This window comes from Gobio gobio, assembly GCF_949357685.1.
Source record: "Gobio gobio genome assembly, chromosome: 14".
NCBI lineage: Eukaryota > Metazoa > Chordata > Actinopteri > Cypriniformes > Gobionidae > Gobio > Gobio gobio.
The window spans coordinates 30,005,947-30,028,910 of record NC_137107.1 but is presented as its reverse complement, the minus strand read 5'-3'; the positions used below and the strand labels follow the sequence as shown (position 1 = coordinate 30,028,910).

Here is a 22,964-nt window from a genome sequence, read left to right as displayed (position 1 = left end):
ACATGTTTCAATTGTGGCCGTTTTGCCATTTCTCCCGAAGTCTTGTTTTTAATGTGATTCCATCAAAATCTTTGTATATAGAATAACAAAAACATTAAATTTGTCTTTAGATGTGGTCATGAGACCAACATTTTTAAACCTTTCTTGATATAATAAAATGGCATGGTTGTCTACTCTATAGATTAACATCTGCTATAATGTACAGTAAGCAGGTATAAAAGCTGTTCTGAATATAAACAGCTAAACTAAGTATTTAGGGGCATTTTTCCATCAGTCTGACTCAAATGAGTTACTTCAGGAATCAAACTTGCATTCTCATAAAAGCAGCAAGTAGAACGGTCAGTATGTAAAGATTGTCACGTGTCTTGCATTTCGGTCTGACAACTTTGATCAGTTTGGAGTCCTTTTTGAGGCTTAAGTGGACTGTCCCTTTAAGTACTTTATTGAACTGCAAACGTGTCTTCTTTTAAAAACGTATTGTTAAAATTATTAAGTAAAGCATCTGTTAGTTTTAATGTGACCAGACAAACTGTTCATCCTGTACTCAAGTTTAAAGCAAGCGAATGTGGCAACTGTGGACGTATAGCTCTCACAGGTTAGGTGGCGCTGTAAATCTGATTTAACGGACTTTGACCTGCTCCTTTTTTGTCTCTGTTGCTTTAAAGAAAAGAGGGCGGGGCAAAGCTGTGCAGTGCAGTCTGTTAAAGCGACGCTTTGAGCAAATAATACATTTGACACTGTCGCTGAAATACGTAGTAGCGTTCTTTGTGCGTTAAAACTTGTGTGTTTTTTAAAATCTTTCAGGTGATTATTATTATTAATATTTTCCAGAGGCTAAAAGGATGTGATCACAGTCATTTAACGTTGATAGTGGCCCAATATTGCCTTTATTGTGCAGCTGCGCGACGCGTCACACGCAAGGCGCGGCAGTGCCCAGCGCGAGCCGGTTAAATTAAGCGTTGGGTTTGGCTCTAATCTGGATAAACCCATCAACAACCTCAATGATCTTGTAGATCAGAAGCAGCGTGATGACTAAAACGCCCGATACCCCGGCACCCTGCGCGGGTATGGGTGACGTCCACCACAGCCACCCAGAGGAGCCCATGGAGCAGCTCTCCAGACGCGCTCGCGTTGCTGTTCCCGAGCTGGTTGTCACCTGCGAGCCGTGTGCCACCGAGTGTGAGCACAGCCTCCGCGGACCCTGCTCAGGCTCACATCACCCCGACGAGGAGTCCATCTGCTCGGACAGCGGGCTCAGCGGCTCTCCCGCCTCGTCTCTGGCGCTGAGGAAGCTGTCAAACTCTTCCTCCACCGGCCTCTCGCCAGCTTCGTCTTTTGAGGAATGCGAAGAGGATTTAATGGGTTTCGGTGACAGTAACCAGTCTCCAGGTGAACCGCTCACGGTAAGAATCCGAACCAAGTTTTCATTATGTAGGCTGTAGTAGTATTCCTTTGATAGTCACTACTATCTCACTAACTTGCACTAAATATCCCACTGTCACTGGTAACAAAACTGGCTGAGGTGTAAAGTATTTAAGTAGGCTACTTAAATACTGTACTTGAGTATTATTTTGTCAATTTGTACTTTACTAGAGTTCTGTTTTCTGCTTTTACTCAAATAAGACAACAATTGACAATAAGACAACATCAACAATACTAAAATCAGAATCTTATCCGTCTCTTGTCAAAAGTCAATTAAAAAAGCTATGTGAAGTGTTTACCTTTTTACAATTAAATGTGGATACTTTTTTACTTTCACTCAAGTGTTTTCTTGCGAGACTTTTGAGTAAAATTGTATTAGATATTAGTACCTATTTACACGACAGTATATGTAGTGTGTATATATAATTGCTATTATTAATATTTTTATCTGACTGGTTGGAATACTTCCAACTAGATACTAGGCCTATACTGCACTTTTCTGCTATCTGTAAACCATGGTCGAACCATGGTACTTTGTGGTTTATTACTATGGGCAATACATTGTTACAGTTCTTCTTTATTAACGTTAGTTAATACAAAAATACAATTGTCCATTGTTAGTTCATGTTCATTAATTATTACTATTATCAGATACAACTTTTAATTTTAATAATGTAATTTTCATTGTTAGTTCATGTTAAATGTAGTTAGCTAATGATGACGATAAATGTTTCAGAAAATTTTATTAAACTATAGTTGTCATGGTAACTTTTTAATTGCAGATGCATTGAATGCAAGTGTGCACAGGTGTATGCTGCAGATCAAAATATGCAGTTGTTGTGTAATCCTCATGATAACTGATTAACATTATGGGCTTCGGGTCATGAGATCATGGTTGTAAATGGAGGGAAAATTCCACACGTATTACCTTTTTTTAGTTTGTTGTGGTGATATTGGTGTCGGACTGAAGAAGTGTGAAGAAGTGAATTTGAGTAGTATACATGTCTCTTGAAGGTATACATGTGAAGGTAAAGCAGCCACAATCATTATGATCACATGATATTAGTAAGTCAAATGTCACAAACTCAGTGACATGTTATAAATTCAAAGGAATATTCATCATTGCAACCATAAAGGTGTTTGAATATAATCTGCAATGTTCTGTTGTAAGAGCTGTACTGTCTGATGATAATATTGAATGGGATTTGTTTTTATGGATCATAAGGGGGGAAAGTGGCCCATTGAGAAACTCATAATAGTGAGTCAATGCTCTATTGAAACTGAACGTATAAGGTCAACAAATGATGCACCTCCAGCTCTGTATGGTGGGCCTCTCTCGCTTTGTTCTGGAGAATGTTATTCTTGTCTGACTGGTTTTCCACTAGCCAAGACTAAGAGTGGGTGAGTGTTTTAACTTGGAGAGCAGAGAGAACTGTACAGGTTAATTGGCTTCATTCTGAATACTGACGCTTGGAGGATAGTAATGCACTCTCATTGCATACAGTCATGTGTTACAGTGGCATAGGGTCTTGTATACAGTAGGATAGAGGTTTATGGCACATCAGCTCAAAGTTACTCAAGGGATCTTGTAGACGGTTTTCTGACAACGTCAAAACGGCGGAGAGGAAGAAATCAACACAACAAGTCAGTCGGGAAGAGGTGTGGGTAAGCAGCTAAATACTTTAGGTCCAGTGATGTGACACTTTTTTTTATTATGTTCAGATCTTCTATTTATTCAAAAATACATCAAAAATGCATTTCACATATGCATTGACTTGAATACATGGGCCTGTTTATAATGTCTGCTTTAAAAATAAATTTTACTCATATATTTCTGGTGGGACATGATGTCAAGGTGATGTCAGAGTGGTACAAATCCAATTATCGAAAATAAATATTTAAGTTATTTGCCATAATCTGTTTTTTTTTTAAAACAAAACTTATTAATATTTGGAAAACCTTGCCACATAAAAATGATTTATGACCAACATGCAGGAAAAAGAAAAAACATAAAACAGGATATGACTATTAAAATAAAGCTATATAAATATAAAATTGTATAGATTTTTTTTTTATAATAATTTAAATTATATATGAGTGATCATATTTGCTGGGCCATGGCATCTAACTAATTAAAAACCATTGTCTTAAAGTATATATTTTTTATTTTTGTGACAAGCAATGTTATTTTAGGTTTTAAAATGCCATGTGCTGTGACTCCTCTAGAACTCAATGACATTTATGAAATATGAATTAATATATTTTTTTAAAGATGCTTTTTACCTTAACCTTGTTTTAAATTAATCCTTGACATGCACTCACATATATTCAAATTATAAAGAAAATATGCTATTCTTGTTGGCACTGTCCACACTGGCTCCTCCATTTTATCTGGCAGCAAAACAAGGGCCATCTGTAAATGTTTCATGAACCTCCTTCTAAGATTAGCTATTTCTTAATCACAGCCTCTTGGTATTGCTTGATGACTTTGTTTAGTCCGAGATTGTCGTCAATGATTTGCCACATGAGGAAAAACTCGACCTATGGTTAATGGAGGAGAGTGAGTTGCACGTTGGAGTCTGAGGTTGACAGTGCAGTGCAGTTCGCTATGTAAGAAAATGAGAACAAAAAGAGAAGACAAGAAAAGCCTCTACCAACAAACGACCCTTGAACAGAACCAGTTGTAGAGTGTTAACTGACATAGTCTCATTTATGTGTTTGTTTCTATCATATCTCTTCATTCAAAGACTGATCTGTGGAAGAAGCCAAAGAATATGGTGAACTGGTCTCCCCCTCAAGTGGCGGTAAAAAAGCGCTCTCCATGGGTACAGGTGGTCGGTCATGCAGGTTTGCTTGTTCATCTATGTTCATAAGATGTTTTTGCCAGTGTAATTGGCGATTATGTGATATTGTGTTTATTTTTAAACTTTCATGTCCTTGATTTTTTTAATTTGCATGTACTGTAAAGCTAATGATTTTTTGTATTGTTGTGTTTGGTGATTCCCTTTTTAATCTGACGCCTGCATGCTTTTATTTGGTTCTGCAGGAAACTTTCAGATGGGCAGTGATGGAAGGCTGCTGAAGAAGTACTGCGAGTGCGAGCAGCAGTGTTTTCTGCAGCTCATGAGCGACTCGCTGCAGCCCTTCGTTCCTGGATACTACGGCGTTACTCAGCGTGACGAGCAGGATTACAACCTCATGGACGACCTGCTTGCTGACTTTGACTCTCCCTGCATCATGGACTGCAAAATGGGAAGCCGGTGAGGATGTTGTGCTTTGTAAATTCAGCACTTATCACAGTACTTTTTTTTTTTTGCAGAACCAGTAAATTTGGTATAAAATGCAGCATATTATAACAGGAAGAGACAATCTGACCAGCATGCAAAGTGACCAACCAAAGTCAAAATGTACCTTTTTTAGGACAATTTATGGCTGGATGATGGCGCACACACACACACACAAATTTCAAGCGAAATTAAGGGTTTTTCGTTGTTGGTTTTTTATCAAAACCTAAATTAACATTTTCATTTAGCCGAAAACTGAATCTGAAAATGATGTTTGGGTAATTAAAGGGTTAGTTAAAAAAGTAGCACAAACAAGTACAATAGAATAAAAATACAAAATTAAATAAAGTGAAAAGTGTTTGGGGTAGGTCTTATGCTGCGTTCACACCAAACGCGAATAGAGCGTCAAAATCGCGTCTATCGCGTCTAGTTGGACGCTTCAACATTTTGAATCCATTCGCGCGTCCACAGCGAATTGGACGTGCGTATAAGTTGAGTGTTTAAAGCGAAATAGATGCGCGTTCAAGGCGCTCCAGGAGAAATATGTCATAAAACACCACTCTGCCTCTTTTCATTTTCATTAAAAATATATATTAAACATTAATAGCCACACAAATGTGGTCCAGGCAACTCCTACATTATCTTCACTGCATGTATATTTAAATATCCTTAAAAAAATTGTTATGAAGCTTCTCTTTGCCCTCAGTCAAAACGATTTGACAGACCACAAATTATAGATTCATGACACCAAAGATCCCCCGTTAGATCCACAAAAGACGAACCACTACAAGACATCAGAGCCAGCAGCAAACGTCAGAAGGACTAGCCGAGGAAAGGCTGCTCTCGCCGGGGTTAATAAGCGCTGAGTGCCCGGTGATCGCCTGGATCTCACAACTCTAAAAACGCAAGATTATTTTTTTAAATAGGCGCACTCTTTATGAATAAACCACAGATTTGAGCTTTAAACAACTACATTCTCACCTGAAAAAGTCTTAAACTACATTTTGTGACACTAGTAGTATTTTTAAATTATGCAGGGTTTCTCATCACGTCACTTTACCACGTGACCGCAGCAAGCAGGCTCCTGATTGGTTAAAGCAGCGCGAATTGACGCCAAAGTTCATATTTTTTAACTCGGGCGTCAGACGCGAATTCGCTTCAAACGCGTGAATGCACAAAAAGCACCACTCGCGCGTATTGCGCAAGACGCTCAATTCGCGTCCCATTTGCGCGAATGAGGTGGAATCGCGTCCATCACGACGCGCAAAACGCGTCTATCGCGCCGCATGACCTCCAGACGCACGTCAATTCGCCTTTCCATTGACTTAACATTGAAATCACTCCCTCCTGACGCTCTATTCGCGTTTGGTGTGAACGCAGCATAACACTAGTATCCAGAAATACTAGAGAAACTGAATAAAGTAATCTAATGTAAAACAACACTGGATAGTCTTTTAGTTAAATACATGGGCTATTAATCCCGATTCCTTACAATTAAAGCTATCTTATGTTGTTTTATCAACATTAATGACAGACACATATTAGGCTGCTGTCACTTTAAGAGCTAGTGCACAGATTCATTATACTGTCACATGCGTTTCTCAACTGTTCATCTTTAACATAACCGACTGTGTTTACGAGGATACTCACCAAGACCGGAATTTTACCGTTAAAGCACTATAATCTGTTTTGTTTCTTGTGAGGTGTCTGTGATGAGATTTTACTTTTATCAATCGATCGCTTGAATGTTTAAATTGGTAAGACTTAAAAAGACGTGCAAATTATGAACTTTAAGGACGATGAAACGCTGACCTGAATGTGACAATTCCGTCAGCTGTCCCGGGACGTAAAAGACTAGTATCGCCGCCTGCAGCACTCTTGAAAGAGAGAGAGACCCAGCACCACTGAATCACTTGCGCTGATTGTGAAATTGCGTCTCGCAGAAAGATTAATTTACTCATACAACCTACATGCTAAAGTTTTTGGGAATTTCCGTCATAATAAGCGCCAAGACCTGTGGGAATGATTAAAATTATGCGCAATACCCGCAATGAAATTTGAGCCCTGAAACCCATGAGACTTTCGTTCATCTTCGAAACACAAATGAAGAGATTTCTAATGAAATCCGAGAGATTTCTGTTTTTCCATTGACAGTCTATGTAACTACCACTTTGATGCTTCGAAAAGTTCACAAAGAGATTGTAAAATGAATCCATATGAATTGAGTGGTCTATTCCACATTTTCTGACAAGACACGATCACTTTATATGATGAACAGGTTGAATTTTAGGCTTTTATTTATGCTCTTCATATGTTCTCAAGTGAAATGGTAAATTTCTTCAGTAACGAGCCGCATCTGGATATTTCAGCCAAACAAAATTGTCCATAATCCATATAGCTAGTCTTGCATAATTTTTGGTCACTGTGAAGTGCGTCCTCACTCCTGACATGTTTACCTTATCTCCATTGTGTTCATGAAATAAATACTTGTACATCACAGAAGCACTAATTTAACGCCACTATTTAGGTTAATGATTTTGGCTCGTCCAAAACCGGAGATTCATGTTTTTTGCTGTTTCTGTTGTATGTTTGCTGAAATTTTATTGCGTCATCAGAAATTAAGAACATTTTTGTGTTTTTGAATTTTGTTCATGCACCGGTAAATTCGTAAGAAGTACTAATTATTTACACAAATAGAAAACAAAGTGCGATCTAGAGTTTGGGGTATCATAACTAAAAATACTTTTCAGATATATGATGCCACAAACCTGGCAAATTCGGGCAATTCCAACAGCTTCCTCATTAGTGGGGATGCACAAATTATTGGTGTCTTATCAGTTACCGGCTGATATTAGAGATTTTGTTAACTTATTAGTATCTACCGGTTATTGTATATTTAATTGTTCATGCTTTTTACATGTACTGTATATTTCCTTTGCCATCATCTAACACTCACTTAAAGGCAATCTATAAAAGTCAGCATGAACTGACAATTCACCCTATCTATATTCTAATGTATGTTAGATCTTAATGTGAACAATAAATCTGTGCATTGGTTTAATTTTTTTATGTTTTGACCTCGTAATGTTTAATTAAAACGCCATAACTGGACCTTCTAGTGAAAACAGACTTCTCCAATTATTTAGTCCACTTAAATCTCCCTCTGCAAGCTCGTGTTCATCTCCACTTTTGAGTGTCAAGGCCACGTCGCAAAATCCAATCAACAACTGATGGATAGAACCAAATCCCCACCCAACTTTTTTTCTCCTATAATCTGTTACACTCAGATTTAATGTCATAATTACACTGTTAAATGTAATCTTTAACAACAGGAATATTGTGTTTTGAATACTGTATTACAATGTTGTGATTGTCTAAATTCCATTACAGCTTTTAAAAGGTTTTATTTTTTTTATTTTTTTTATTATGGTATTGGATTTTTAGATGGGCCGTTTATCAGCCACAACACGAGAATAATTAGCAGCTTATCGATATCAGACACAATTTAAAAATAAGTGCATCTTCACTCCACTCAAGTGCTTTCAACATCAACCCTGGTACCTTTTTAAACACAATTTCCTGGCAAACTGATATCAATTTGTGCACCTGGACTCTCGGAATTTGCTTTCAGGCAATGGATTGGAGCTTGTGGTTTTCACTAGTGCTTCCTTACGCTGACAATATATAGGGAGTCTGGGTTGTCCGTGGGTGTGCCATCTGAAGCCAAGACTACAATACAGTAGATGGTGGTGTCTAAACAATAGAGAAGGAAATATGATCACTGGTGGACAGCATCTCTGAGAACTGGTGTATTCCTGTTTGGCCAGTTTTCAAATACAAATGACAATGTTTCCATACTAAATAATTATTCCTGTGCTAATGTTGACTTGTATACATGCTTTTAGGACTTACCTTGAGGAAGAGTTGAAGAAGGCCCGGGACTGTCCTCAGCCACGCAAAGACATGTATGAAAAAATGATTGCAGTGGACCTGAACGCCCCCACTGCGGAGGAGCGGGCCAGGCAGGCAGTGCTCAAAACCAGGTACATGCAGTGGAGAGAAACCCTCAGCTCTACGGCCACGCTGGGCTTTCGCATCGAGGGCATCAAGGTAGATATGATTCAGGACCCTTCTGATTTATACTGAGGTCAATAAACAATTCCGAGTCAAACCAATACAATGTTTTGGCCTTCAGTATAATGTCTTGAACAATTTGATCTGTTTTCAGAAATCGGATGGCACTTGTAACACTAACTTCAAGAGAACAAAGTACAAAGATGAGGTGATCCAAGCCCTGGAGGACTTTGTGGACGGCAACATGCTAATCTTGGTATGAATTTGTGTGTGATGTAACAAATATTTAGAATATATTCAATATTATGTATTAATTTAGCAGTATCTGTTAATATTGTGCATTTTGAATTTAGTTATCGTGTGTGTGTGTGTGTGTGTGTGTGTGTGTGTGTGTGTGTGTGTGTGTGTGTGTGTGTGTGTGTGTGTGTGTGTGTGTGTGTGTGTGTGTGTGTGTGTGTGTGTGTGTGTGTGTGTGTGTGTGTGTGTGTGTGTGTGTGTGTGTGTGTGTGTGTGTGTGTGTGTGTGTGTGTGTGTGTGTGAGTGATATATAATCACACACACACTCTGATCAGGCATGACATGACCAACTTTCTAATATAGTGTTGGTCCCCATTTTGCTGCCAAAACAGCCCTGACCCGTCAAGGCATGGACTCCATTCACCCCTAAAGGTGTGCTGTGGTATCTGGCACCAAGATGCGAGGTGGGGCGTCCATGGATCGGATTTGTTTGTTCAGCACATCCCACAGATGCTCGATTAGATTGAGATCTGGGGAATTTGGAGGCCAAGTCAACACCTCAAACACTTTGTTATGCTCCTCAAACCATTCCGGAACCATTTTTGCTTTGTGGCAGGGCGCATTATCCTGCTGAAAGAGGCCAAAGCCACCAGGGAATACCGTTTCCATGAATGGTGCTTAGGTGGGTGTTACGTGTCAAATTTTGTCCCAAGGTTTCCCAGCAGAACATTGCCCAAAGCATCACACTGCCTCCGCACTGCCTCCGCCGGCTTGCCTTCTTCCCATAATGCATCCTGGTGCCATGTGTTCCCCAAGTAAGCGACGCACCGGGCCATCCATGTGATGTAAAAGAAAACGTGATTCATCAGACCAGGCCTTCTTCTTCCATTGCTCCGTGGTCCAGTTCTGAAGCTCACATGCTCACTGTTGGCGCTTTCGGCGGTGGACAGGGGTCAACATGGGCACTCTGAATAGTCTGCGGCTATGCAGCCCCATACGCAACAAACTGCGTTGCACTGTGTATTCTGACACCTTTCTATCAGAACCAGCATTAACTTCTTGAGCAATTTGAGCTACAGCAGCTCGTCTGTTTGATCGGACCACACGAGCCAGCCTTTGTTCCCCATGTGCATCAATGAGCCTTGGCCGCCCATGACCCTGTCGCCGGTTCACCGCTGTTCCTTCCTTGGAGCACTTTTGATAGATACTGACCACGGCAGACCAGGAACAGCCCACAAGACCTGCAGTTTTGGAGATGCTCTGACCCAGTCGTCTAGCCATCACAATTTGGCCCTTGTCAAACTCACACAAATCCTTACGCTTGCCCATTTTTCCTGCTGCTAACACATCAACTTTGTGGACAAAATGTTCACTTGCTGCCTAATATATCCCACTCACTAACAGATGCTGTGATATAGAGATAATCCATGTTATTCACTTCACATATCACATATAATGTTATGCCTGATTGGTGTATATGTATGCGTGTGTGTGTTTCTATTTTACTTCTTGCTTTTAAACATTTTAAACATTTGGTTAAAATAATGGTTCTTCTGCCTGTGCGTCTTTTTAACCATTAAACCATTTGTGAACTATTATGTAAACAAGTTCATTGTTAGGCTCTTCTGTTCACAGAGAAGCTACCAACAACGATTGAAGGAACTACGAACCATGCTGGAAAAATCTGATTTCTTCAAAGCACATGAGGTGAGATGCATCTTCATTTGGTCGTTCTCCTTATTCTACACTGCTGATGTAAAATACAGGCTCTAATTAGGACGGTCTTGCTGTGTTTTCCTGTAGGTGGTGGGCAGCTCCTTGTTATTTGTCCATGACCTCACTGGCAAGGCTGGAATCTGGATGATAGACTTTGGAAAGACTGTGCCCATGCCGCCCCCTCTCACCCTGGACCATCGCAGCCCGTGGGTGGAGGGCAACAGAGAGGACGGGTACCTCTGGGGCCTGGACAATTTTATTGACATTCTGACCAACATGCTTCCTGAGAAGTGAAGGGCATTGTGGATCTTCAGAATTGGCATTTTCTGCTAAGACCATCTAATTCCCCTCTATGTTTTGTCTACATGGAGAATAGGTGAAGGTTGGAGAGAATCAAACGATGGAATGGACTGACTGGCCTCAACGTTTAACACAAGTCCTACTGATGAACATCTAAGCCTGTGAATTTAGCTGCTGATGTTGTAAGCCCCTCGCTATTTAGTCGTTTTCTCTACTTTGGAAGCACTGTATGTATTTTTACACTGTAAATAGATTTTTATTTAAGCAGTTTGCTCTTACGGGTTGGTGAGTAAAAGATTAGCTTAGTTTTAGGAACATTAACCCTGCAGATGAAAATCATTACAGTCATGTTGTTTTGACAGGTGTGTTAAGATGCACAGAACAGGAGTGCTTTTGAATACTAATCAACCACCATAGTCTGTTTGTGATAGTTGCCCGATATTTTCCTTTCATTTTATTTTATGTTTGTGACCAAATGGCTCTAATTTGGGTGGGGATGAACTGAACTGAACTGAAGTGCACACTACTAACTGATAAACTGAAGCTAAATCGAATCACAGAACAACAAAGACCTCTTATGCATCGTTCTTGGTACTGTTTTAATAGAATTGCATAGCTCCCAGAGTAATGAAAACATTGTTTTGCATTCTGTCTTGATCAAGCACCATTTTAATTCATATTAAGCACAGTGAGTTAAACTAATGTTATACTTTACATTCCTATGTTATGTTTTTTGCATGCACGCATGAGCTGCAAAAGGGGAATAACAGCCCCTGTTAATATCACATAGATTACTGCCAATTCGACATGAGTATGGTGTCTGGGATATTTGAGCCAGTACTCCTTATGCACAAATTCACTGTTTGCACTGTTAATTTTGATCTCACATTATTGATATTTTGTACTGTATAATAAGTACATGACTTGTGATCATTATATTGGGAGCTTTGTTATCTTGGCTGTATCGGTTTTACTGTTCTGGTTTCTGGGGTGCTGTGATAACTACAGAATCATTTTTTTTCCCATGCCGGGTAATTTTGTAAAGGTTTTTGAATGTCCGCACAATAAACATAAACATGATGTGATGTTTTTTTCGCCTCATCTTTCAAAACCATGCAAAAGCTTTGATCAGCTGACTGATGTTGGTGCACCTGAATATATGTTTGTGTGTGTATTTATACATGTATACCGATCAGGCATATGTGTAATATGATGCACCCAGCCATCCACATGATGTAAAAGAAAACGTGATTCATCAGACCAGGCCACCTTCTTCCATTGCTCTGTGGTCCAGTTCTGATGCTCACGTGCCCACCGTTGGCGCTTTCGGTGGTGGACGGGTCAGCATTGGCACCCTGACTGGTCTGCGGCTATGCAGCCCCATAAGCAACAAACTGCGTTGCACTGTGTATTCTGACACCTTTCTATCAGGACCAGCATTAACTTCTTGAGCAATTTGATAACAGTTGGACCACACGGGCCAGCCTTTGCTCCCCATGTGCATCAGTGAGCCTTGGCCACCCATGACCCTGTCGCCGGTTCACCACTGTTCCTTCCTTTGACCACTTTTGATAGATACTGACCACTGCACCCCACAAGAGCAAAATGGACAAAAAAAGACGTGATGAAGAGATAATCAGTGTTATTCACCTCACTTGTCAGTGGTCATAATGTTATGTCCGATCTGTGTATAAATATATAAATAAATATATATATATATATATATATTTCAATCTTGATTCAGTATCAATTCAAATGTATATAGCCTACTGTACATATAAGGAAAAATAAGTTTGCCTTAGCACTATTTTAAATGTTTCTTGGGTTAAATTATACAGTATGTGCTCACATTCATTAATATTCACTTGTGTGTGCTTATATAAGTATCATTAACAGGGGCGTAACACAAAATCCCGGGCCCTATGCATAGGCAGTCCTGATGGGCCCCCATGTTCCATGTTAAAATATATTCCAGACTTTTCAAGGGCCCTCTCTGCCCTGGTAATCAGTACTGGTTTTACCCCCTGTCCGACGCCCCTGATTATTAAAAATATTAGGATGTAAGTTATTAACGTTTTAAAATTTCACATTTAAAGAAATCTAGTGTTTGATCATATCTAAATATTTATTAAAATGCAAAACTGCAATACTTTTTTGAGCAACTAGATTAGATACATTTATATTGATTAAAGAGCCATACAGGCACCTATTGGGTAATGCCATATACAAAGGAGAATTATAATTTTTCTAGCCACTCTAATTTGCCTCTTTGAATTGGAATTCTCTATTTTAACCTTAATTACTACACCAATTATAATATAAATAAAAAAAATATTAGAAGAAAAATATTTTAAGTGGTCATTAATTGTTAATAATTATTGCACAAATAGTATTTAGTAACAAAAGAGCTCCTCAAAATATTCAATACATATTATTGAACTAAAATATAGAACATTTATTTAATTGAAAAATAGGTGTATGGTCACATTTAACCATCAATGAGTATGAGTGTGACCAATTAGTAAGGAATACCTGAGGGCTAAAAACAAGAAAAACCACTCTCCATTATAAAACGACCCTGTAAATGTGGTTGACGTAATAATCAGTGCAGACTATGCTGCCTGTACTGTTTACCAAAACTTGCTGCAAACACCTCATAGTGAAGCTGTTGTGTATCCGCTTAACGAAATGTACTGACACAGCGCTAGAAGTATTGAGCGCTCCATGGACCATGTGACCGTGCGCGCTGCCGCGAGATGAGAGCATGCCGCAACTCCGTTTTTCAACGCCTCTGGCTTTAACTGTTATGCCACATTAGCGCCAAAATGCTATTTATTGTTTGAATTTCGCATTAAAACTTGAAAAAAAAGACTTAAGACTTTGTTTAATATCAAAAGCAGGTTTGGCAATTTGTTGTGAGATTAAGTTGGGCAGAGTGACCGTGAGACAGAGCCTGAAAGCGTGAGTCTCACGCCAAATGCGTGTATTATAGGCATCCATAATACATACATACAGCGCTTTTAGTCGTTTTCTTGGATCCATGTGAACGGGGATATTTTTGACAACATTGTCTGTATGCCAAAAACGCAAAGGGAAAAGTTTTTTTTAGTAGCCTACATCGTTGTAGTGTAAACGTACCCTTAGTACGTTCAAAATCACGGCGACCGAACTACAACATTTTGTTTTAAAAAAGAAAAGAAAGAAAATATGGACAGATTAATGGCAATTGTATTATTGAATCGTCTATTGCTTCTTGGACTCTGATGAATGGTGCTTACACATTTATTATTAATGTAGCCTAAGATAAAATGTAAATCGGTTATTAGAAAATAAAAAGACACTTAACAAATACAGTGTGGTTCAAAAGTCTAGAGACCAGCAGTGAAATACTGCTATTAAAGATTTTCTTTTAAATTAAATATGTATTTATTTATTATTATTCATATGCTTTTCAGAGCCTCCAGCATCCCTGTGATCTCACGTAGGACAAGTGGTTTGGAGAATGGATGGATTTATGTCAAACTTTTGCTGCAATTAAAGCATGCACTGGAGTTTGTGCAAAAAACATGCATTCGTTTAGATACATGTTTTCAGTAGGATTTGTAGCTAATATGCTGGAAGCCACATACTGAATGTTGAACTTTTTTTCTTTATTTTTAATTTATTGCAGTGCACACAGCAGCATCAAGTTGCCTGGAGCAAACAAGCACAGTGCTAACAACAGCCAACAGACCAGGCAACACAATCCCATCCTCTGTTCCATTCAGCTGCTGAAGAGCCCACACAGCTCTTTCCCTGCTTTCTCTGCTAGCTCAGTTGAATTGGAGCGGTCTGTACCATCATTTGGTCCTCCCAATCTGTAAACACATTTCAGATGACTTCAGGAAGGGTGTCTTAAATGAAAATTATTATATTTGGACATAATTTTGGCTGCTGCATATATCTTGGTTTCATTTCTAAGGATATTGAGGGAAAAGCTTGGAATCCAGGGAGATGGCTGCATTGTTCTGGGACTTGGATTGCGCTACAACTCCTCCACAGACACCACCTCTACACACCGAGTTCAGGCATACCAGCATTGTGAGGTGAGATGTAATCTTTTACAGTATTTGATAATCATTACACTTTGACCTGGTGAAAATGACCTCATCTTTTTCAGTTCCTATGGTCGTTCACCCATGCAAGACAGCTTAGACTGGCCTTCAAGTGAGCAAGTGGAGTTCACAAGATTAAACCCCTCCAGAACTAAAGACAATACAGGTCTGATAGCAGGTTCTGAGTGCTTTTATTAACGATACAATTCAGTCAGTATTTCATTTCACTCAGGGCAATTTGCCTCTGCAATTTCATCATATATTTCAGAAGGAGAATGGCATATGGTAACAGCCACTCGCTCATTGCTTGGCAGGGAAAGAAGAGGCCAGAGGGATTGTCTGCAGGACCAGCAGAAAGTGCCTTACAACAGCTTGCCAAGAGTGAGTTTGAATTCTGTGTTATGTTATGTTATGTTATGTTATGTTATGTTATGTTATGTTATGTTATGTTATGTTATGTTAATGTAACTTGTAATGATGTGTTATATGTTATGTTATTATCTTCTTATCATAATATCTATTTAAAGGGATAATGGTTTAATGTCTACTGTAGTTAGAACTGAGTTAAGTGCTGCAATTGGATAAGTCAAATTCACAAATACATCATGCAAATGTGGATCGGTTCATCTCAGAAGTATGATTCATTCATGAACTTTAGCATTCTGAAGGCATGACTGGCCCCCCTCCTCATTAAACGCAAACCTTGCCCTGCAAGAGTTAGGAATAGAATCCTTTAGGATTCAGTTCAGAGTTCAGAGAAATCATGGATGGATCTGATTGTGATGGATGGATCCACTTCTATACTAAGGTTAAGGTTAGGTATAGGGATAGGGTTAATATTTGTTTCATTGTTTTGTAGGCAATCGGCATCTAAATGAAATATTTAGAATCGGCCACAGAACAAGGAACGGAAATCTTTGAAATGCAGTGTAGTAGAAAATCGAATATGTTTTGGAATGAAGTAAACATTCTCCAAAAATGTAAATGTTATAAAGTAAAGCTAGCCTACTTGAAAAATGTGTGAGTGAAATTACTTTTTTACTGTTTACCATTGCTTTTGACAATCAGGATACAGCATTTAAATGTAACGAATCAGTTCTTTTGGGCCATTTATTTAATGGCAATTTATCATAAACAAATCTTTTTGTTTGGTAGGCGCATTTTCTCCAGCCAAATAGAGAATCAAGTGCTTTTTCACCCTACGCTAATGACTTCTGGTTGAATGATAAAGATGCCAAGAACATTGCTGAGAACAGTCGTAAGCTGCACCCGCTGACACAGCCGGGCTTCTACAGTCCAAAAATCCAACGATCAAAGCACTGGGAAGCTGCACAGTCCACAAAAAAGTCTTTAAAAGGATCCTCTTCCACAAACAACTTAAAGGAGTTCTGTGCTCTCACATTGCCTCTTCCATGCTCCAAAACTGCTGTTCTCAAACCCAGGTGAGATGCATAAATCATCTCAATATTAATGATTATATATGTTTTGTACAATTCCTGTTGAAAAGGCAAGAGTAAACCAGTATTAATTTCTATGATGGCTCACAATGGGTTTTTAATCCAGGGCACAACTATGTGATTCAATACTTGTAATATCCTTGCGCCTCCGGACCCCTCCTTCCCTTCCCACCCATGAGATCCCACGGGGAGGGGTGGGACAGTCAGTAATAAGTGGGACATTCCCACCACATTGTATAGAGTTGTTCCCTGACCCTAAATTCAGTCTACACCTTCCAGGCACTGTCTGTCACTGCAGTTCTGAGTCTAATAAATTAACAATGTCACAGAGGAAAAAAAGGACATTCGAAATGGAATGAAATGACTTGTATTTTTAAAAATGGCTCTGTCTTTATGCTTGCAGTCCTTTTGCAATGTATGCATCGCTTACCTCATTTTTTGTTTCTATGTGTCTACAATATGTGTGTGTCTGTGGTCTTTGTTTTTTATTTCTGCCAGCCCTTTGTGTTCCAAGCCGCAAGAGGTTAAAACTTCCCAGGTGAAAAAGCCTCCTTTGATGAGGGCTGTGGTTTCTCAGTCTTCACCGACCTCCAATCAACATGGCAAGGAGCACTTCAGCCAACTCCAGCTAAGAGAGGATCCTCTCATCAAGAACCAGGACTGCATTTTGTTCAATCTGCAGGAACCCAATATAAAACCTCACAAAAATAACCAACTTGGGTGGAGGCAGAGCCAGAATTCATTCACTGAGGATACTTCTGCCAAGGATTATATTTCTATGAACACACTACATCTTTTCCCTGGACGACGGTCTAGAGCAGACCAGCCTGCAACATTTTGTCCAAAACTGGAAAAGGCAAGTCATGAGGGTGTTGACACTGGCATAAAAACATCTCAAGGTGACCCTGACCTGTCCTGTCAACTTCAAGCCAGCCAGACTCAACCTGACTACAGCCCAAAACAAAGGAAGTTACAGTACACGCTGCATAGAGAAACCGTTGGTGTCAGAAACGGTGACCACAACCATATACAAAGGTGAGCAGACATCTTAATGGGATATACCTATTATTTTTTATTTACCATGATCATAACAATAGCTAATAGTACACTCTAAAAAATGCTGGGTTAAAAACAACCCAAGTTGGGTTGAAAATGGACTAACCCAGCAATTGGGTTGTTTTAAGCAAACATCGCTGGGTTAAAACAACCCAATTGCTGGGATAGTCCATTTTCAACCCAACTTGGGTTGTTTTTAACCCAGCATTTTTTAGAGTGTACTGTATAGTTGTGCAGCAATTACTAAAATGTATTTAAAATAAGCACAAATCAATAACGCTTTACAATAAGGTTCATTTTTGTTAACAAGTTGTTACACAGCTCTCTGGAATACAATTTGAATTTGTCGATCGCACCATTAAGTGGTCAGATATTTCCTAATATTCATGTCGTCTGTGACAACACTCTTATCATTCCACTCATGAAACCGGTGTTACTTTCATGTCTCTTGTATCACACCGCTGACTTGCACTCTCATTTCATAAAAACGCAATTGCCGCAACCTTGTGTCTCAGTTTATTGTATTGAAAAAAGACTTTGGGGGTTGTAGTATTATTGTAGTGTTGTTGCATTAGGGACCATTCACACAGAACACACACTTTTTGTGCTAATAGCATGAGACGCAGGGTAGTGGTTTTGCATGAGGTGAGTGCAAATCAAACACATCAGTCTAGCACTTTAACATGGAAAAACAAAAGCAACACAGTGGAATGAAAAAACTTTTTCACTGTGAATGGCCCTTTTGGTCAGCGAATGGTCCCTTTGCATTTAAAAATGCAAGAGGCGAGGCAGTGGAATGAGGGAAAATTGCAAGGAATAGAGCAGTGAAAAGGTCTTCTCAACCAGTGGACCAGGGCCCACTTAAAATAATAACATCATAAAAAAGTACATATATAATAAAATTAAACTGACAATATTTTTATTTTCATAATAGTAGCTTAGACAGGAGGGCTTTCGAGGTTGAGAATCACTGGTCTAGAGACACATTTTTAAAAAAGTTAATTTAACTTGAGTGCTGCTTTTTGTAGAACAATGGGTCACGTGTGAGAAGCGGCAAAACATGCAAATGCAAAGGTCAAAGACGTCCACATAGTGTGTGTTTACACAGAAAAAGCAAAGAAAATGCAGTGGAGTGGAATGCAAAAAAAATACTTTATGAACAGCCCCTTATTCGTCTTTTTTTAGACATTGTATGGAAGATTTAATATACACAGGTCAAGTCAAGTCACCTTTATTTATATAGCGCTTTTTACAATACAGATTGTTTCAAAGCAGCTTTACAGTGATAATAGGAAAATGCAACAAAGTTTCAGCTGTAAAGATCATTAGTTATTAATTTGGTTAATTTATCTAGCTCTGGAGAATTTGTCCAGCTCAGTTCTCATACAATCGTGTCAATGCAGTCAGATCAATAATATTGTTGAATATTAAGTGTAAAATTACAGGTAAAATTATGAAATAATTTCAACTCAGATCAATATTTTATTTCCAAGGTGTAGTGTACACTATCATTGTGTATTCTCTTAAATAATAAATGCTGTAAAAATGTTTATTGCACCTAATTCATCGACCAATGATAAACCTTATTGTAAAGTGTTACCCACAAAAAAAATGTTTTGTTAGTAGTTAATTTTGCAGTGGCTTTTAACATATATTGTTTCAGTCAGGTGGATGTGAACTCAAAGAATGTGTTTGGTAAGCCTCGGGTGATCGCATCACTCCGAGCAGCATGTTCCCCGCGGCCCGTTCGTAGGAGCACAGTGGTGGAGGACTTGAAAAAACTCATTGTGATGGATGACACAGAGGACAGAGCTCAGGGTGATTCAGTACGTGATGTATTCGGCTCGCATTCAGCAGTATGAGCCTAAACAACCTGACAGCCTAAGACAATAATATGGAAAAAGCAGTTATTGTTCTGCTGAGTATTGTTATGTGACCAGTGTTGCCATGTTGCAATGTGTTTACTGTTTTTTCTAGTCATGTCCTCAACAAAAAGAGGCGGGGCTTCGCAGCAGTTTGCACATGTCAGGTTTATGCGCCAGTCCGTCTTTATTCAGCCCTGCTCAGCGATCATACCCAGAGACTCCCACACTCACACCCATCCATTTCCACCTGCAAACATGTCAAACAGGCAAGATTTATTCCTTCTATGAGGCATAACTTTATTATTATACACTATATTAATAATAAGAATAAAATATTTATTGTACTGTTTACATATTCTGGTGGATTTCAACTAGTATTACCTTGTCTTGAAGAGATTTTTGGAGGATCTTTATGGTATGCAATAGCACTCACTGGTTGTCTTTTCCTAGACTATGGGGAATTGCCTGAGCATATTGAAACTGACCAATGGGACAGAGACCAACATCCTGATTCTGAACTCATGCCCTTGCCAAGCACGGCCTATGATCTTGACTGGAATAGTCTAGTTCAAGCAGCCCAAGAGTATGACAGTAAGTATTAAAGAATAAATGAAAATGTCGAGTTAAAGGGAGAGTTCACCCAAAAATGATAATTTTCCCATAATTTACTCACCCTCAAGTCATCCTAGGTGTATATGACATTCTTGATGAATACAATTGGAGTCATATTAAAAAATGTCCTGGCTAATCCAAGTGTTATAATGACAGTGAATGGAAGCCCAAACTTTGAAGCCCAAAAAAGTGCATCCATCCATTATAAAAGTAATCCACACGGCTCCGTGGGGTTTATAAAGGCCTTCTGAAGTGAAGCGATTGCATTTGTGTAAGAAAAATATCCATATTTAATACGCTATAGGGTAAAATATCTAGCTTCCGCCAGACAGCCTTCCATATTCAATTTACGAAAAAATCGTAACTCGCGTGATGTATGACGTCAGTCGTAGCGTAAGTGTTTTGAACTGCGTGAGGCGTTACGCTTTTTTCATAAGTTGAATACAGAAGGCAGTTGCTCTGTTTCTGAAGTCCATAAAAAGTGCATCTGCCCATCAAACAACGTGCTCCACGCGGCTCTGGGGTGTTAATAAAGGCCTTCTGAAGCGTATCGATGCGTTTGTGTAAGAAAAATACCCATATTTAAAACTTTATAATGTAAACTTTCGGCCGACCGCCTTCCCTGTTCCATTTATGGAAAAATTGTTGAAAGTTCCCCTGCCGATCGAAAGACTAACGCGTCCAGGTACGCTTGTCATGACGTCATGTACGCATCTTGAGTTTCACTTTCAACATTCAACACTTTTCCACGGAAGGCGGTGGGCCGAAAGTTTACTTGATAAAGTTTTAATTATGAATATTTTTCTTACACAAACGCATTAATTCGCTTCAGAAGGCCTGTATTAACACCCCGGAGCCACGTGGAGCACGTTATTTGACGGACAGATGCTCTTTTTATGGACTTCAAAAAAAGAGCAACTATGAATGCAATTCTAATGCTTGGATTAGCCTGGACTTTTGTAATATAACTCCGATTTTATTCGTCTTAAAGAAGAATGTCATATACACCTAGGATGACTTGAGGGTGCCAAATTATGGGCTAAAAAAAACATGCAGTTTAGATGCAGCATTGCCAGATGCTGTCTATTTTAACTTGGTCAATGAAAATAGTTCCAAACGAAACAGAATAAAGTGTCTCCGAGCAGTAAATGGTGGCTTTTGTTCCTGAACGAATCAGAATTTTTTAACAATGGTTCAATGATTCGCTTATATAAAACAGTTTAGTTGTTTTTGTTCCTGAATGAATTTGTATTTTTGAACAAATCTGTTAAATGAATAAATTAAAGTCATCATGAAACCAGAAGTTCCAATAGTCTTCCCTATTGTAACATGGTATATATATCCGAGCGAAACGGCTTCTTGAACAAGAAAAAATGTAAGGCGGGACTTGATTTTGTCCATCGGTGATTGATTGGATGGTTGGATCATTGTGGGTTGCTAAAGAGTGCAACAGTGCCCGCCCCCTTTTTCAGCAGCTGGTTCCGGAAGTATTTTTTCCATTCATTTTCCCCATAGGGATTTAAAAAAAGTATTAATTAAAGAGTTATAACCCATTATAACACAGCCAATCAGCTACGAGGTGAATCGCAAAGCTACAAACTTTAATTTGAAGCAAAAAAGTTTTTTAAAATCGGACGAAAAGACAAAGGTACAAAACTGTGTATTTAATAGCTTTGGAGAGGGAAAGAACTACAATCCCATGAAGCACAGCATAATCAAATAAAAAAGATCAAGACATATAAAACTAATAATTAAGTTTATAGCAAAATATGCATATATACATGTAAGCATTTTGAGAACATAGAGAGATGGACTATATCATTCGCAGTGCTTCATGGGAGTGGGCGGAGCTAAAGAGCTATTTTGGGGCTTGTTACTTATTTCCACTCTCTGATTGTTGTAATTTTCTGTACAGCATCATGGCAAATGTACTTTTTCACCAGGAATTCCACTGTTAAACATGATTATTTAAAAAATAATAAGCTGAAATAATATGGGCTGATGCCTTCAGCAGAAGCAAACACCATGGATTAACAACCTCGTAGCTCACAGTAGGTCTGTCTTTAAAGGTTTATAAGTTATAGCTCAAAATCAATTTCCTTATGGAGAGAATAAATTGTGTAAGAATGAATTTTGACTTCCGGAACCCGACAGTTGCACTCTACTGTATTGCTGTAATCTCATGCGAGTGATAGGTTGTCCAGTAAACATGTCATCAGAGAAGATAGATGATCGTTGCAAGAGAGAGGGTAAGTTATTTTGAGTACTAGAGCACAACTTAAAAAAAATAATGATGTGAACAGGGAAATCATTTATAATAAATACTGCACCATTCCATACAAATTAGAATGGTTCATTTTAATTTCATGCTGACTCTCTTATATAGAGTCACTCGTAAATGCAGACATGTTACATAGAATTTCTTCACAATTTGTTTAATGCAACGACATGCTATGATTATTCTTAGTAGTAGCATTAAAATAAATAACTCCACGGTTATGACATTTTTACAGCACAAAGGATGGCAACCCTTCTGTCAGAAATGAGTCCTGTATCAAGCAGGCCAGACACACCATCCCACGGAACCTACAAGATCCAGCATTCCAGTGCTTATTCAAGTGGAGAAGATATGGAGTAAGTGGAGCATCTTTTCTAAGCTTTAACAGTAACCAGCTGCTGGTATGTAATTCTTTCTTTAATACACTGCATGAAAAAGAATTGACTTGCATGGTTATTTTTAGCAGTGACGTATTCATTGACTTTCCGGACCAACTCTCTCACCTGGAAGGGATGCTTAGGCGACTGAGTAGTGATCTGCTGAAGGTGAGGCTCATTGATAAATGAAAA

At 38.8% G+C, this 22,964-nt stretch overlaps 1 protein-coding gene across 1 annotated transcript; it reads left to right on the top strand.

Moving 5' to 3' along the window:
* Positions 1-690: 690 nt before the first annotated feature.
* On the top strand, positions 691-12,122 carry itpkca (inositol-trisphosphate 3-kinase Ca). Its single transcript, XM_079834008.1, has 7 exons — positions 691-1,403; positions 4,170-4,269; positions 4,469-4,682; positions 8,612-8,816; positions 8,935-9,036; positions 10,653-10,724; positions 10,821-12,122. Exons 1-7 carry the CDS (start codon positions 1,029-1,031, stop codon positions 11,025-11,027), a joined length of 1,275 nt encoding a protein of 424 aa, XP_079690134.1. The 5' UTR covers positions 691-1,028; the 3' UTR covers positions 11,028-12,122.
* The last annotated feature ends 10,842 nt before the right edge of the window (positions 12,123-22,964 follow it).